This window comes from Prunus dulcis, unplaced genomic scaffold, assembly GCF_902201215.1.
Source record: "Prunus dulcis unplaced genomic scaffold, ALMONDv2, whole genome shotgun sequence".
NCBI classification, from domain to species: Eukaryota; Viridiplantae; Streptophyta; class Magnoliopsida; order Rosales; family Rosaceae; genus Prunus; species Prunus dulcis.
The window spans coordinates 1-14,167 of record NW_023010459.1 but is presented as its reverse complement, the minus strand read 5'-3'; the positions used below and the strand labels follow the sequence as shown (position 1 = coordinate 14,167).

The window sequence follows — 14,167 nt, the reverse complement described above, 5'->3', positions numbered from 1 at the left end:
CCTTCATCTTCATCACTTGATTGTTCCAGACCTATAGGAATTGAATCATGAAGGCTCGTTCCTTTTGGGGGATCGGGAATTGGATTTGTGGCATCGGTCTGAGATGCCTCTTGTGTTAACTGCAGATTGAAAGGAAACTAATTAGAAACTTCATTCGATAAAACAGAAACTGCAATGCAGTTTCCATTTCTGCAAAGCAGATAACACACTGCATTGCAGGAACTGAAAACTGCATTGCAGTTTCTGTTTCTATAAAGCAGATAACACACTGCATTGCAGGAAACGGAAACTGCATTACAGTTTCTGTTTCTGCAATGCAGAAAATAGAAAAAAGCAGCAGCTTGAACTGCAGTAATTGCATACCTCCTCGGACGAGATAAGCTTGAATTGTGGTAGTTCTTCATCATCCTTTTTTGCCTCCTTTTTTGTTTTCTTATTTTTTTCGTACACATAGCAAGATGCTTGAAGCCTCTTTCTTTCTCTGTTCTTCACCCTTTGTACTCTTGAAGGAACATCAGGTGTTGGAGCATCTTGCTTCTTCTCTTCTTCTCTCTCTTCTTGTTGCTTCTCTTGTTCTTTATTTTCTTCTTCTCTCTCATTTTCTTCTTCTCTCTCTTCTTGTTGCTTCTCTTCTTCTTTCTTTTCTTCTTCTTTCTCTTCAACTGGTTGTGTTGGTTGTTTTGTAGGCAGATCCATCTCCATTTCAAAGATTGTTGGGTTTGACAACAAGCTTTCAATTTCTGCCTTGTACTTTCCTTGAATCTCCTTTTTCTTGGCAATCTTCTCCATGTCAATACGAGTTTCCTTGCCTTCCAATTCTGCAATCCTCCTTTTCAGATTTTGTATTTCATTGAGCTGAACTGTAGATTCCACTGTCATGGTGGCAGTCACACATTCTTCATTATCTAATTTCTCTATGTATGTTGCCAACTCCACTTCCAGCTCCTTTGATCTCTTTTCTGCTTGGATAAATATATCCCACAATTCCTTCATTTTCTTCTCACTGTCTTCATTTTTTTCATCCTTCCATAGTTGTAATCTTTCTGGGCAAACGAAGCTAGGATCTTGTTGTTGGCGGTAGTTGATTTGGTCTGTCATGGACTTCACCAAGAGGTCTTGAATTGCAAGAGGTTCTTTTCCAGCTTCATTCTCAAACATTTTCTACTTTCCAGCCTCTTTTAATTCTGGAGTTTGATCAGCATCATCAGGTTTTCCTTGGTTTTCAGCTTCCTCTGCTTCTCCTTGTTGTCCCTCATCATCTTCTTTTTCTTTTTCCTGCATATTGAACAGAAACTAATTAGAAACTGCATTGCATTGGAGGAAACGAAAACCGAAATGCATAATTCACTATTTAGAGATTCTTATACCTTGTCAAGAGGCTCTCCCTCTTCTCCGGTAGTTTTTCTCTTTTTATATGTTTTCAAACTACCCTGTACAATGAGATTGAATGATTCAGAAACTGCATTGGATAAAATGCAAACTGCAATGTAGAAAACACAAACTGCAATGCATTGTATACAGATTTCAATTACCTTCTCAACAGTGTCTTCCTCTTCCCTGGTAGTTTTTCGCTTTTTAGGAGTTTTGAAAATACCCTGTACAATGAGAATGATTTAGCATGGATTCACATTCAAGATACATTAAAAAAGAACATGCGATAAATTGCATACCTCGATGTCATTCAAGTCCTTTATTTGGTTGAATCTTGTGTGGAGTTCCACAAGACTCCATTTAAGAATGGCAGGAGTTTCTTTCTCCTTGCCAAGGATTGGTTGTATGATGTTTGTCCTCTCACACAGTAGAAACTGCACAGTTCAAAAACAAGATATATCAGAAATTAGGTTGGAAACTACATAGGATAAAACAGAAACTGCGTTGCAGTTTCCGTTTCTGCATTGCAGTAAATGGAAACTGCATTGCACTAAATTGAAACTGCATTGCCTAAAACTCAAAATGCATTGCATAAGCCACTGTTTACTTACCAATATTAGGATAGTGCAACCCGAAACAGCTCCTATAGAGGCTTCTCCTCCCTTCTTTGCTTTTGCTTTTGCTTTTGTGGTCAAGGATTCATTCATGTAGGCTGAAACAGCTCTTGCCCACGAATAGCTTGAAAGTGTGTCTAGATTCACACAGTGCTCAAATAATTTCAAATGCAAAGTAGATGAAGAGTTGGCAAAAAGGAATGTCATGCACAGCAGAATCAATATTAGGCTGACCACCTCCTTGTCGTAATCAACTTCTTCTTCTTCTTCTTCTTCTTCAGCTTCTTTCTTTTCTTTTCCTTTGTTCATTTTTTTCTTTTGCTCTGTCTTTGCCTTTTCTTTCTTCGGTTGGTTTGCCAAGGCAATTGTCTTTTCTAATTCTGCTTCTACCTGGTTTTTTGATGGTTTTCCCTTCTCTCCAAAGTGCCTTGTTCTGAAGGTAGAAGTGTACCTATCATTGACAAGTTTGACAGATTTGCCTTCATTTGGCAGTCCTAGAATCTGTGTCACTGCATTGCCTGTGATTTGGAATGATTTGGTTCCAAATTTGAAGGACTTTGTATCCGGATCAAATGTCTTGAGCAGCTGTACTAAGTCAAGGTCCGACTTATTCATGTTATTCATGTCAATTCTTTGGTGGTAAAACAGCTTGATCAAGTTCCAGAAAGGGGTTTTCTTGAGAAGCTTCTTCTGCCTTTCATTGAGCTTGTCCTTTATGTCTCTAATGATGTTGTTGAAAGCATAGGCATTGCACCGAAATTGGACATAGTCCGGGTGCTTTGCTTTCCGATCATAGTTTGGCTTTGGCTTTGGTTTACTCTTTTGAGCCATCGTTTTGATTCTGCGCTTTGGTTGGTTTTCAGCTTCATTCTTTTTGTGGTGACATTTCTTGTTCCATTTTGTGATATGCACTGCAGTTTGTGGTCAAAATCTGCAACAAACAACCAGAAACTGCTGCTCAAAATTTGATGTGAAAAGAAACCAAAAGGCAAAAACAGTACTGAAACTAATATCAAAATACATTTAACTTCATAAGCAGTTATAACATTCCCATAAACCCTAGCAAAAAGCACTCTGAAATTGAATTATGGAACCAGAAACTGCATTGCAGTTTCTGGTCAAAATTTGCTACAAACAACCAGAAATCAAAAGGCAAAAACAGTACTGAAACTATTATCAAAACACATTTAACTTCATGAGCAGTTATAACTTTCCCATAAACCCTAGCAAAAAGCACTCTGAAATTAAATTATGGAACTAGAAACTGCATTGCAGTTTCTGGCCAAAATTTGCTACAAACAACCAGAAATCAAAAGGCAAAAACAGTACTGAAACTAATATCAAAACACATTTAACTTCATGAGCAGTTATAACATTCCCATAAACCCTAGCAAAAAGCACTCTGAAATTGAATTATGGAATCAGAAACGGCATTGCAGTTTCTGGTCAAAATTTGCTACAAACAACCAGAAATCAAAAGGCAAAAACAGTACTGAAACCGTCGTCGGTGTAAAACCTAAAATCGAAGAGAGTACTGATTCATTTTCTTACGGTTTAGCTTCGATCGTCGTCGGTGGTCGTTGCTCGTCGTCGTTGGTCGTCGTCGCCGTTGCTCATATTCTTTGTTTCTGGTCGTCCCCGTTGCTGCTCATCGGCTTTGTTTTTGGAGAATAGTTTGTAGGTTTGCAGTGGGATATGAAAGGTCGCGCGAAACCAGTTTTTGAAGTGATTAAATTTGAGTAGTGTCGTTTTGTGTTGTGTTTTGTGGGAATGTTATGTCGTTTTGATAGTTTTAAGTTTTGGTTTATAATTAAATAAACTGTATTTGACAGTTAAGCACAATGGCACATGTAGTAATTTTAGGGTTGTTGGATGTCCTTTTGGTAAAATTAGGTGGCTTTGGTTTTATATTAATTAAGCAAAATTAATTATCTTTCTTCCAAATTAGTTAAGTTTTTTATGGGTTAAAACTAAAGAGCCCTAAATAGAAAGGGTCTTTTTTATGATTGTAGCTCTGCAATCATTCAAAATAGCACATTTTGTTAACTAAAGACTTGTTGCAAAAAAATAAATAAATAAATAAAAAATAATTGTATAGAAGACTTGTAGTTTTGTTAAAAAGGGTTTTGAGGAGTAATGATCTTTAAACTTAAAACTCGATTTACATTTTGGTCCTCAAACTCGATTATTAGTTATGCAGCTAGTTTGTTACATTTTTCGTCAAATTTAAGGGCAAAATGATCCCTTCAAGTCCAGCCTCAATAAGGTTAGGCATTTCTACCCGCCAAATCAGTAAACCAACCGAATCAGACTAGTTTGGTCGATTTTGTGCCCTTTTTTCTTTTTACGATCTCATATTTTAAACTCATTGTTTTAACTGATTCTAATTGGTCCTGATTTCTTTTTCTAACTGACCTTTTTCCCGTGTCTTTATTATATTGGTTGGGCTTAAAGTGATTCTATATCTCTTCCCCACGTTGAATTAGCCCACCCCTATTTCCTCTTTATTTCTCTTCAAAACCTTAGCAACTGCATCATACCTCTCTCTCTCTCTTCTCTATTTCTATTCAAAATGGAAACCATAGTGGTCGCACTATCTTGATCTTCTCACTTTACTCACCATCTTCTTTTCTTTTGTTATTTTTCTCCTCTACTCTGCCTTGACTCATTGCCACCACTACATGGCGAGATCTAGATCCACCTCACCGACTTCTCCTCTCTCTTTGTTTCTCACACCCACTGGTTTCATCTCACCCAGAAACCGACTAAACCGAGTCAATTTCTCGGTTTATTGGTCTATGAAACTTTTGGACAATTCGGTGTTGGTCTTCAGAATTGGTAAATTATGTAAGCTATAACGTAGCTTGAATATCGACACGTTGTCGCATAAGCTATTTGGACTAGAAATATTATAGCTTAACATAATAATACCTAATATAGGCAATCAAAAAGTCTAATTATCATTCAATCATAATATTCAAGCAATAAAATGTCAAATTATCAACATTCTCCTCTAAATTACCAACAAACCGCTTCAATTGAATAATTTAATAAGGGTTTTTATCACAAATGGTCCTTGAAGTTTGCGAAATTATTGTCTTTGGTCCTTTATATATATATTTTTTGACATTATTGGTCCTTTATGTTATACCTTACACATCAAAATGGTCTTATCGTCAGGTTCCGTCAAATATTATGTTAAATTGATGACGTGGAATTTAAGCAGAGCCCACATTTTCAATGGCATTGTGCCACATAAATTTGAATTAAAAAAATTATTTTAAAAAATTCATAATTTTTTTTAAAGTATGCAACTTCCAGCCTTTCCCCTCCCCCTCCCTCTCCCTTTGCTCTCTCTCTCTCTCAAAAAAATAAGGAATACGATTTGGGTGCCTCGCCCCTCTGTTTTTGTTTTTTTGTTTTTCTTTCAGATCCCTTTTCCTTACCTAACCATCATTGCACCTCATCACCGCAAGAGTTCTCATGAACCCTGGATGGAAAAAAAAGCCAAATCACGAACTTTGTATTTTATCATTCATTGGGCTTGGGGAGTGGGTAATTGAGGGTAGAGTGGAGTGGGGACTAGGTCGAAGGTGCCGTCGAAGATGGTTTGAGGGGTTGGGGCCGATGAATCTCGGGTTGTTCGCTGAGGAGGAGAAGAAGGAGTTGGGCAATGGGTTGGGGAGGGGATGAGAGAGAGAGAGAGAGAGAGAGAGAGAGAGACTAAGAGAAGAGGGAGGGGGAAGGGAACGGAAGCGGGGAGGAGGGGGAGAGTTGCTCTTTTCTTTTCTTTTCTTTATTTTTTTTCTAATTTTTTTAGATTTTAAATGTTAAACCTTTTTTTAAAATTTTTTATTTAGATCCACTTGGCATTATCTCATTGGACATGTAGGCACCACATATGTGCCCTGCCATCAATTTAACATAAATTTTAACGCAATCTAACGGCATGGATCAAATTGATGTGTGAGGTGTAACATAAAGGACCAATAATGTCAACCCAAAAAAAAAAACAAAACAAAACATGAAGGACCAAAGACGATAATTTCACAAACCTCAAAAACCATTTGTGATAAAAACCCTAATATAAATAAACGTATTCAAATAATTAACCCATAACTTAATTCAACTAAATAACTAAATGGATTTTTAATTGTAGACGTTCCTGAACTTTGCCCCCAGTTGCAAATGGGTCCGTGAACTTTTTTTTTAGGCAATTATATCCTTTAACTTCACAAGTTGTTCCAATTGGATCCTGCCATCCAAGTCTGTCAATTTGTCCGTCAAAATGAGTGGTAAAAGCGTCCTTTTGAGCCACAGATCTAATTGTTTTAAGGGTTTTTAACTATAAACGTCCCTGAACTTTGCTCCCAATTGCAATTGGGTCCGTGAACTTAATTTTTTTTAGGCAATTACATCCTTTAACTCGACAAGTAGTTTCAATTGAGTCCTGCCATAACAGAATCTCTCTCGCTCTCTCTCTCAGCTCATTCCCTCTCCTCCTTAGCCCACCCCCTCAAAACCCAGATCCCAACCCAACTTGCAACCCACCCCCTATCTCCCAATCTGCAGAACCCAGAACCCACCCGCAACCCCATCCTCTCAAGCTCTCCTCCTCTGCTGTCGCCGTAATAGCGGCACCGCCCTTGGAGCTAGAATGAATGCCACCGCAGTAGCCAGCTAGGCAACATCGTTGGTCGACGTGGCCAAATCCAATAACACCTTCGAAACCACCTCGACCGACGTGGAGAAGATTGAGAAGTTCTTCGCGAGCTATCGTTCTTCGACTTTTGCCTGAAACCCGTCTTTTGGGGTTTCTAAGATGTTAGCTCTTTTACTCTGTTATGGCAAGACTCAATTGAAACTACTTGTCGAGTTAAATGATGTAATTGCCTCAAAAAGAAGTTCATCACCCAATTGCAAACTGGTAGAAAAGTTCAGGGACGTCTACAGTTAAAAACCCTTAAATCAATTACCTATGCAGCTCAAAAGGACGCTTTTACTCGCAATTTTGACGGACAAATTGACAGACTTGGACGGTAGGACCCAATTGGAACTATTTATCGAGTTAACGGATGTAATTGCCCAAAAAAAAAAAGTTCACAAACCCAATTGCAATTGGGGGCCAAGTTCAGGGACGTCTATAGTAGATAACCCTAACTAAATATACATAAGAATTTTTGAAGTTACCAAAGATTCAATTATGAAATTGCCAAAACATACAACCACAAACGAGGAAAAAAAAAAAGAATATACACATGTGCTTACTGAAAATCCTGCTCAAGTAGGACCTCAAGTCATATAACACAGAGAAGAAGCAACCACTATTGACTTGAAACCTCAAACTATGGCCTTCAATTTCATGGATTTGTGTAAACATTTTGGTAATTTAAGGTTTAGGGTTTGTTTTCTTTGAGAAGCAGCACCTAATTTTAGTTTTTTTCCTTCTCATTTTTAAAAAATACTGTTTCAATCTGACAACAATATATTAATACTTATGCGATGATAGTCTGCTACGTCGAAAAATAAATTTGAGACGCTATGAAAGTCGCTACAAATCAGCTATTTAAAACACTACGAGTAGAGTAGTACATGTTGAATAATGATGATACAGATGTTGACCCTGAAAATATTGGTACATTCTAAAATGATTTCAAATCCTAGTATTTGTTGTGGTAATAGATTGTGGAGGAGGAGAACTTCAGTATACATGTGCATCAAGGTGAAAATTGTATCCTTCAATTTGACGAAAAATATAACAGATTATGATGGCAAGACCAACGGCACTAATGAAGAAGTGGAGTTGAGGAACAAGCGAAACTAATCGAGTTGGAGGGACCATCGCTCCCAAAAAGCATTGTTAAAAAAATATGTATTGTAGTAAAGAAGAAACACGTGGAGCCCACAAAGAAATTAAGCAAAAACTTTGGAGGCTGCACACTCACGGATGTGTATTGTAGAATCACGGGTGTCATTTACAGCTGCCTATAAATAGAGAAGGAAGAAGAGAGAAAGAGCTTGCAACGGAAGAAAGAGAAGAGGAAAAGGAACGGAAGAAAGAGAAGAGGAAAAGGAAAGGAAGAAAGAGAAGAAGAAAAGGAAAGGAAGAAAGAGAAGAGGAAAAGGAAAGGAAGAGAGAGAAGAAGAAAAGGAAAGGAGAAGAGGAAAGAAGAGGGTAAGTGAGCAGAGAGAAAATTCAGTGAGCCACATATATTGTAAACACTATTGTAGCTCTATTATTTTAGTGAAAAGGTTACTGCTGCTGCTCTCCGAGGACGTAGGCATAGCCGAACCTCGTTAAATACTGTGTCTCGTCTACTTTACGTTCAGCTCAAAATCTACCACATATCTCAGGTTATTTTATAACACGTTATCAGCACGATAGTCTCTCCTTTTATTTCTGAAATTTTTTCAACTCAACACTATGTGGTTATTTCTCTGTCTCCTCTCTGTCATATGTCTACTCTCACTTTATTACTACTACGACATGCAAACTTTCTTTTTTGTGTTCTCACAATTTCTATGTTGTTTAATCCATGCTTGTTTAATTTACTTCTTTGTAACGTAATTTGTAATTTCTAAGTTATTTAATCAGTCCTGTTATTTTATGGTGGTGTAATTTTATTTTTACCCATCGCGTTGTAATACAAATTAACCTACTTTAAAGGGTGGTGCGGGATTATCGTCCACGCCTTTACTGTCATTTAAAATATGGTGCGGGATTAACGTCCATACAGCAATTTAATTTGTGAATTTACTTTACATCAAATTAACCTACTTTAAAGGGTGGTGCGGAATTATCGTCCACGCCTTTACTGTCATTTAAAATATGGTGCGGGATTAACGTCCATACAGCAATTTAATTTGTGAATTTACTTTACAGCAAATTAACCTACTTTAAAGGGTGGTGCGGAACAATCGTCCACGCCTTTACTGTCATTTAAAATATGGTGCGGGATTAACGTCCATACAGCAAACAATTTAATTCATGACAATTTATTTTTATCATCAATTAATATACCTGAATAAAGAAATTCCTATTAATAAGTGGTTTAAATGTTCCAGATCTCGAACCTAAAGTTTTGGACAGCAAATTCATGACAATTTACTTTTATCATCAATTAATATACCTGAATAAAGAAATTCCTATTAATAAGTGGTTTAAATATTCCAGATCTGAACCAAAAGTTTTGGACAGCAAATTCATGACAATTTATTTTTATCATCAATTAATATACCTGAATAAAGAAATTCATATTAATAAGTGGTTTAAATGTCTCAGATCTCAAGCCTAAAGTTTTGGATGGCAAATTTGGCAAAACTAGAGTTTGCTGCCTTGGACCTTTCCGGGGACAACTTTTTATCATGGGTCCTGGATGCCAAAATTCATCTACGAGCCAATGGCCTCGGACAAACAATTGTAGATGAGAATAATGCTTCGCCTGATGAGAATGCGAAGGCCATGATCTTTCTTCGCCGCCACATCCATGAGGCGCTGAAAAGCGAATATGTGGTGGGTGATGAACCGTTGGTTCTGTGGAAAGCTCTAGGTGAAAGATACGATCACCAGAAGACGATGACTCTTCCAAGAGCTAGATACGAATGGCCCCACTTGAGATTTCAAGATTACAAGTCAGTGTCCGAGTATAACTCTGCTATGCACAGAATTACCTCATTAATGAGGCTATGTGGGAAAAATATATCTGAGGAGGATATGCTCGAAAAAACTCTGAGCACTTTTCATGCTTCAAATGTCCTCCTTCAACAGCAATACAGACATAGCAGTTTTAAGAAGTACTCAGAACTTGTATCTTGCCTCTTGTTAGCTGAGCAGAATAATGAGCTATTATTAAAGAATCACCAATCTCGCCCAACGGGCTCAGCGCCCCTTCCTGAAATAAATGCTGCATCTCAGGAAGTGAATGCCACTTCATCTCGTGGTAATATCCACAAACGTGGGCGATGGGGCAAGCGTGGCCACTGGCAAGGAAATAGAAAAAAATCGTGGTGCTCGTTCAGAGGGTTTAGGTCCAAGGAGTGGTCCATCCACGAACGGCAAAAATGCATCCCGTAATAAGGGAAAGGCACAGATGAGCCATGTGCCTAGAAATGTTGAAAGCCCTTGTCACAGATGTGGTGCAAAGGGACATTGGGTGCGCACATGTCGTACGCCCAGGCATTTGGCGGATCTTTATCAAGCTTCACTTAAGAATAGGAAAGTGGAGATAAATTACATTGATCATGCTCCGCCAGCCATAGATGGCTCATCAGAAATATCACGTCAGCAAAACAAAACGCATCTAGATGTTTCTGATTTTGTTACTAAAAGAGGGAATGAAGGTTATGAGTCCGAATTAGATTAAATTCCTTAATGTACTATATGCATTAGCTAAAGTGTTGTTTCCTTAATGTACTATATGCATTAGCTGAAGTGTTGTTTCCTTAATGTACTATATGTATTAGCTGAAGTGTTGTTTAAATTTCAATCCAATAAAAGTGGTAATGTTGTCTTCTTTATTGATTTCAGCTTATTTTACTTATTTGGTGGTATGGATGTAAATTATGGATGCCCTCAAAACAAAGGCTATGGCAGAGATATTTGTCTCGCAGATAGCGCAACTACTCATACGATCCTTCAAGATCGGAAGTATTTCTCAAAATTAATGCTTACAAAAGCAAAGGTAACAACCATATCAGGTCCTGCAAATCTGATTGAAGGTTCACGAAGAGCCCAAATTATGTTACCGAATGGAACAATACTGTCCATTCCAGATGCTTTGTATTCATCTAACTCCAGAAGGAATCTATTGAGTTTCAAAGATATACGTTTGAATGGCTACCATGTTGAAACAAAGAAAGAGGAAAACATGGAATATCTTTGTATTACCTCCAGTGATACCCAAAAGCGTATACTGGAGAAGCTTTGTGAGCTCTCATCGGGGTTGTATTACACAACCATACGGACAATTGAGGCACATAGTATCATGGACCAAGAGTCCACTGGCTCAAATGCTTTTAAGCTTTGGCATGACAGGTTGGGTCATCCTAGATCCACCATGATGCGCAGGATCATCACCAACTCTAAAGGACATCCCTTATTGACTAAACACATTATGTTATCAAGTGACATCTTTTGCCGAGCTTGTTCAAAAGGGAAGTTGGTGATCAGACCATCACAACTAAAGGTTGATGTTGAGTCTCCATCATTTTTGCAGAGAATTCAAGGGGACATTTGTGGACCTATTCATCCCCCATGTGGACCATTTCGGTGCTTTATGGTCTTGGTGGACGCATCTACCCGATGGTCACATGTTTGTCTTTTATCTACTCGGAATATGGCATTTGCTAGGCTTTTTGCTCAGATAATTAAATTACGAGCCCAATTCCCAGATTATCCCATTAAGTCAATCAGACTCGATAATGCTGGTGAATTTACATCTCAAACTTTTGATGACTACTGCATGTCACTAGGCATTGATATTGAACATCCTGTTCCCCATGTGCATACTCAAAATGGCTTGGCAGAAGCTTTAATTAAACGCCTTCAATTGATAGCACGCACTTTGCTAATGAAAACAAAGTTGCCAATTTCTGCTTGGGGATATGCCATGCGGTATATGTGCCCATTGCACCACCGCAACGTACTAAGATGGGCCCTCAACGCAGATTGGGAATTTATGTTGGTTTTGATTCACCATCTATCATCAAATACTTGGAACCCCTGACGGTGATATTTTTACCGCACGATTTGCGGATTGTGATTTTGATGAGACAATCTTCCCACCATTAGGGGAGAAAAATCTGTGTCTAAAGAACAAGGCAAACTCATTCCTGAAAAACGACATGAATTATCATGGAATGTATCCACATTGTCTCATCTCGATCCTCATACTGCTCAATGCGAAAACGAAGAGAGAAGGATCGTTCACCTCCAAAGTATTGCAAATCAGATGCCAGATGCATTTAATGATGCAGCAAAGGTGACAAAATCTCATATCCCAGCTGCAAATGCACCCGCACGGATTGATGTCCATGATGGACAAAGCAATGTGCCAGCAAATGGTTCATCTGTTGCACGCCTAAAACGTGGCAGACCACTAGGCTCAAAGGATTCAGTTCCTCGAAAGAGGAAGTTGATGGACAAAATGAATCCAAATGAAATAAATAGAGAGCCCACAATTCATAATTCAAATGCCCCCAAAGAGGGACAGGTACTTCTTGACAAGGAAAACGTCATTGGTGAGACAAGTGCCCCTGGAGTGGCAACCGTACCTGAAAGTCAAGAAATCTCCATAAATTATACGTCCATTGATGAATTGTGGAGTAGAAATGAGATGATCATCGATGATATATTTGCATTCTCAGTGGCTGCTGAAATCATAAAAGATGATGATATTGAACCGTGCTCTATTAATGAATGTACACAGAGGCAAGATTGGCCTAAGTGGAAAGATGCAATCTAGGCAGAATTAAATTCTTTGGAAAAAAGGAGTGTTTTTGGACATATTATTCCAACTCCACCCAATGTGAACCCTGTAGGTTACAAGTGGGTATTTACAAGAAAGCGCAATGAGAAAAATGAGATCTCAAGGTATAAAGCGCGACTCGTTGCGCAAGGTTTTTCACAAAGGCCTGGAATTGATTATATGGAAACGTACTCTCCAGTAATGGACACAATTTCATTCCGTTACCTAATAAGTTTGGCGGTTTCAGAAAAACTTGAAATGAGACTCATGGATGTCATTACCGCATATTTGTATGGAGAATTGGATACATATATATACATGAAAGTTCCAGAAGGATTCAGGCTGCCTGAAGCAGCCAGAAATAAACCACGAGGCATGTTCTCAGTTAAATTGAGAAGATCATTATATGGGCTAAAACAATCTGGACGAATGTGGTACAATCGCCTCAGTAAGTATTTACTGAAGGAAGGATACACAAATGATCCTATTTGCCCATGTGTGTTTATTAAGAAATCAGAGTCTGGATTTGCGATAGTGGCAGTATATGTCGATGATATGAATCTAATTGGAACTTCTGAAGAGCTTCAAAGGACTATTAATTATCTCAAACGTGAGTTTGAGATGAAGGACCTTGGAAAGACAAAATATTGTCTTGGCTTGCAGATTGAGCACAATGCTAATGGAATTTTGGTGCATCAATCAACTTATACTGAGAAAGTATTGAAACGGTTTGGCATGGATAAAGCCCATCCACTTAGCACTCCAATGGTCGTTCGATCGCTTGACATTAAGAAAGACCCATATCGTCCAAAAGGGGATGATGAAATGGTCCTTGGTCCGGAAGTACCATATCTTAGTGCCATAGGTGCTTTATTGTACCTAGCACAATGTACCAGACCAGACATATCATTCTCAGTCAATCTGTTAGCAAGGTACAGTTCTGCTCCAACATGACGACACTGGACCGGCATCAAACATGTTCTACGATACCTTCGTGGGACAACAGACATGGGGTTATTCTATTCCAGTGAATCGACCAACGCCCAGAGTATTATTGGTTATGCTGATGCAGGATATCTCTCTGATCCACATCAAGGACGATCACGGACTGGATATGTATTTACATGTGGAGGAACTGCGATCTCATGGAGGTCAACAAAACAAACATTAGTGGCCACATCTTCCAATCACTCAGAAATACTTGCCCTCCATGAAGCCAGTCGCGAATGCGTTTGGTTAAGGTCGGTAATCCATCACATCCGAAGCACATGTGCCCTACCCTCAACAACAGACACTCCAACAATTCTGAATGAGGACAATGCAGCTTGTATTGCTCAGATCACAGGAGGATATATAAAAGGTGACAGGACCAAACACATATCACCAAAGTTTTTCTATACACATGAGCTCCAGAAGAGTCAAGAAATCAAAGTCAAACAAATCCGCTCAAGTGATAACCTGGCAGATCTCTTCACTAAATCATTGCCGAAATATACTTTCCAAAAGTTAGTGCATGGCATCGGATTACGACAATTCTGCAAGCAATCAAGTTGGAGCATGCAAAATCAGGGGGAGCATTCAAGAGTCCTCTAACATAGGACATATGCACGTTGTACTCTTTTTCCTTCGCATAGATTTTCCCACTGGGTTTTTTCAAGCAAGGTTTGAATGAAGCAACCAATCTAGGGACATGTGGTCTCCAAGGGGGGGTGTTGT

General features: G+C 38.6%; 1 protein-coding gene and 1 long non-coding RNA gene across 2 annotated transcripts; both read right to left on the bottom strand.

Moving 5' to 3' along the window:
• Positions 1-31: 31 nt before the first annotated feature.
• LOC117613643 (glutamic acid-rich protein-like) lies at positions 32-1,249 on the bottom strand (the record flags this gene model as incomplete). The annotated part of the gene is made up of 2 exons (XM_034342236.1): positions 364-1,249; positions 32-119 (listed from the first exon to the last, which is right to left on the bottom strand). Coding segments are annotated over exons 1-2 (883 nt in total), but the record flags the coding sequence as incomplete, so codon positions are not given.
• A 277-nt stretch (positions 1,250-1,526) lies between these two features.
• Positions 1,527-2,080, bottom strand: LOC117613644. The gene is made up of 3 exons (XR_004583766.1): positions 1,983-2,080; positions 1,671-1,805; positions 1,527-1,595 (listed from the first exon to the last, which is right to left on the bottom strand). It is a non-coding gene; the product is annotated as an uncharacterized LOC117613644 (long non-coding RNA).
• Between the last annotated feature and the right edge of the window lie 12,087 nt (positions 2,081-14,167).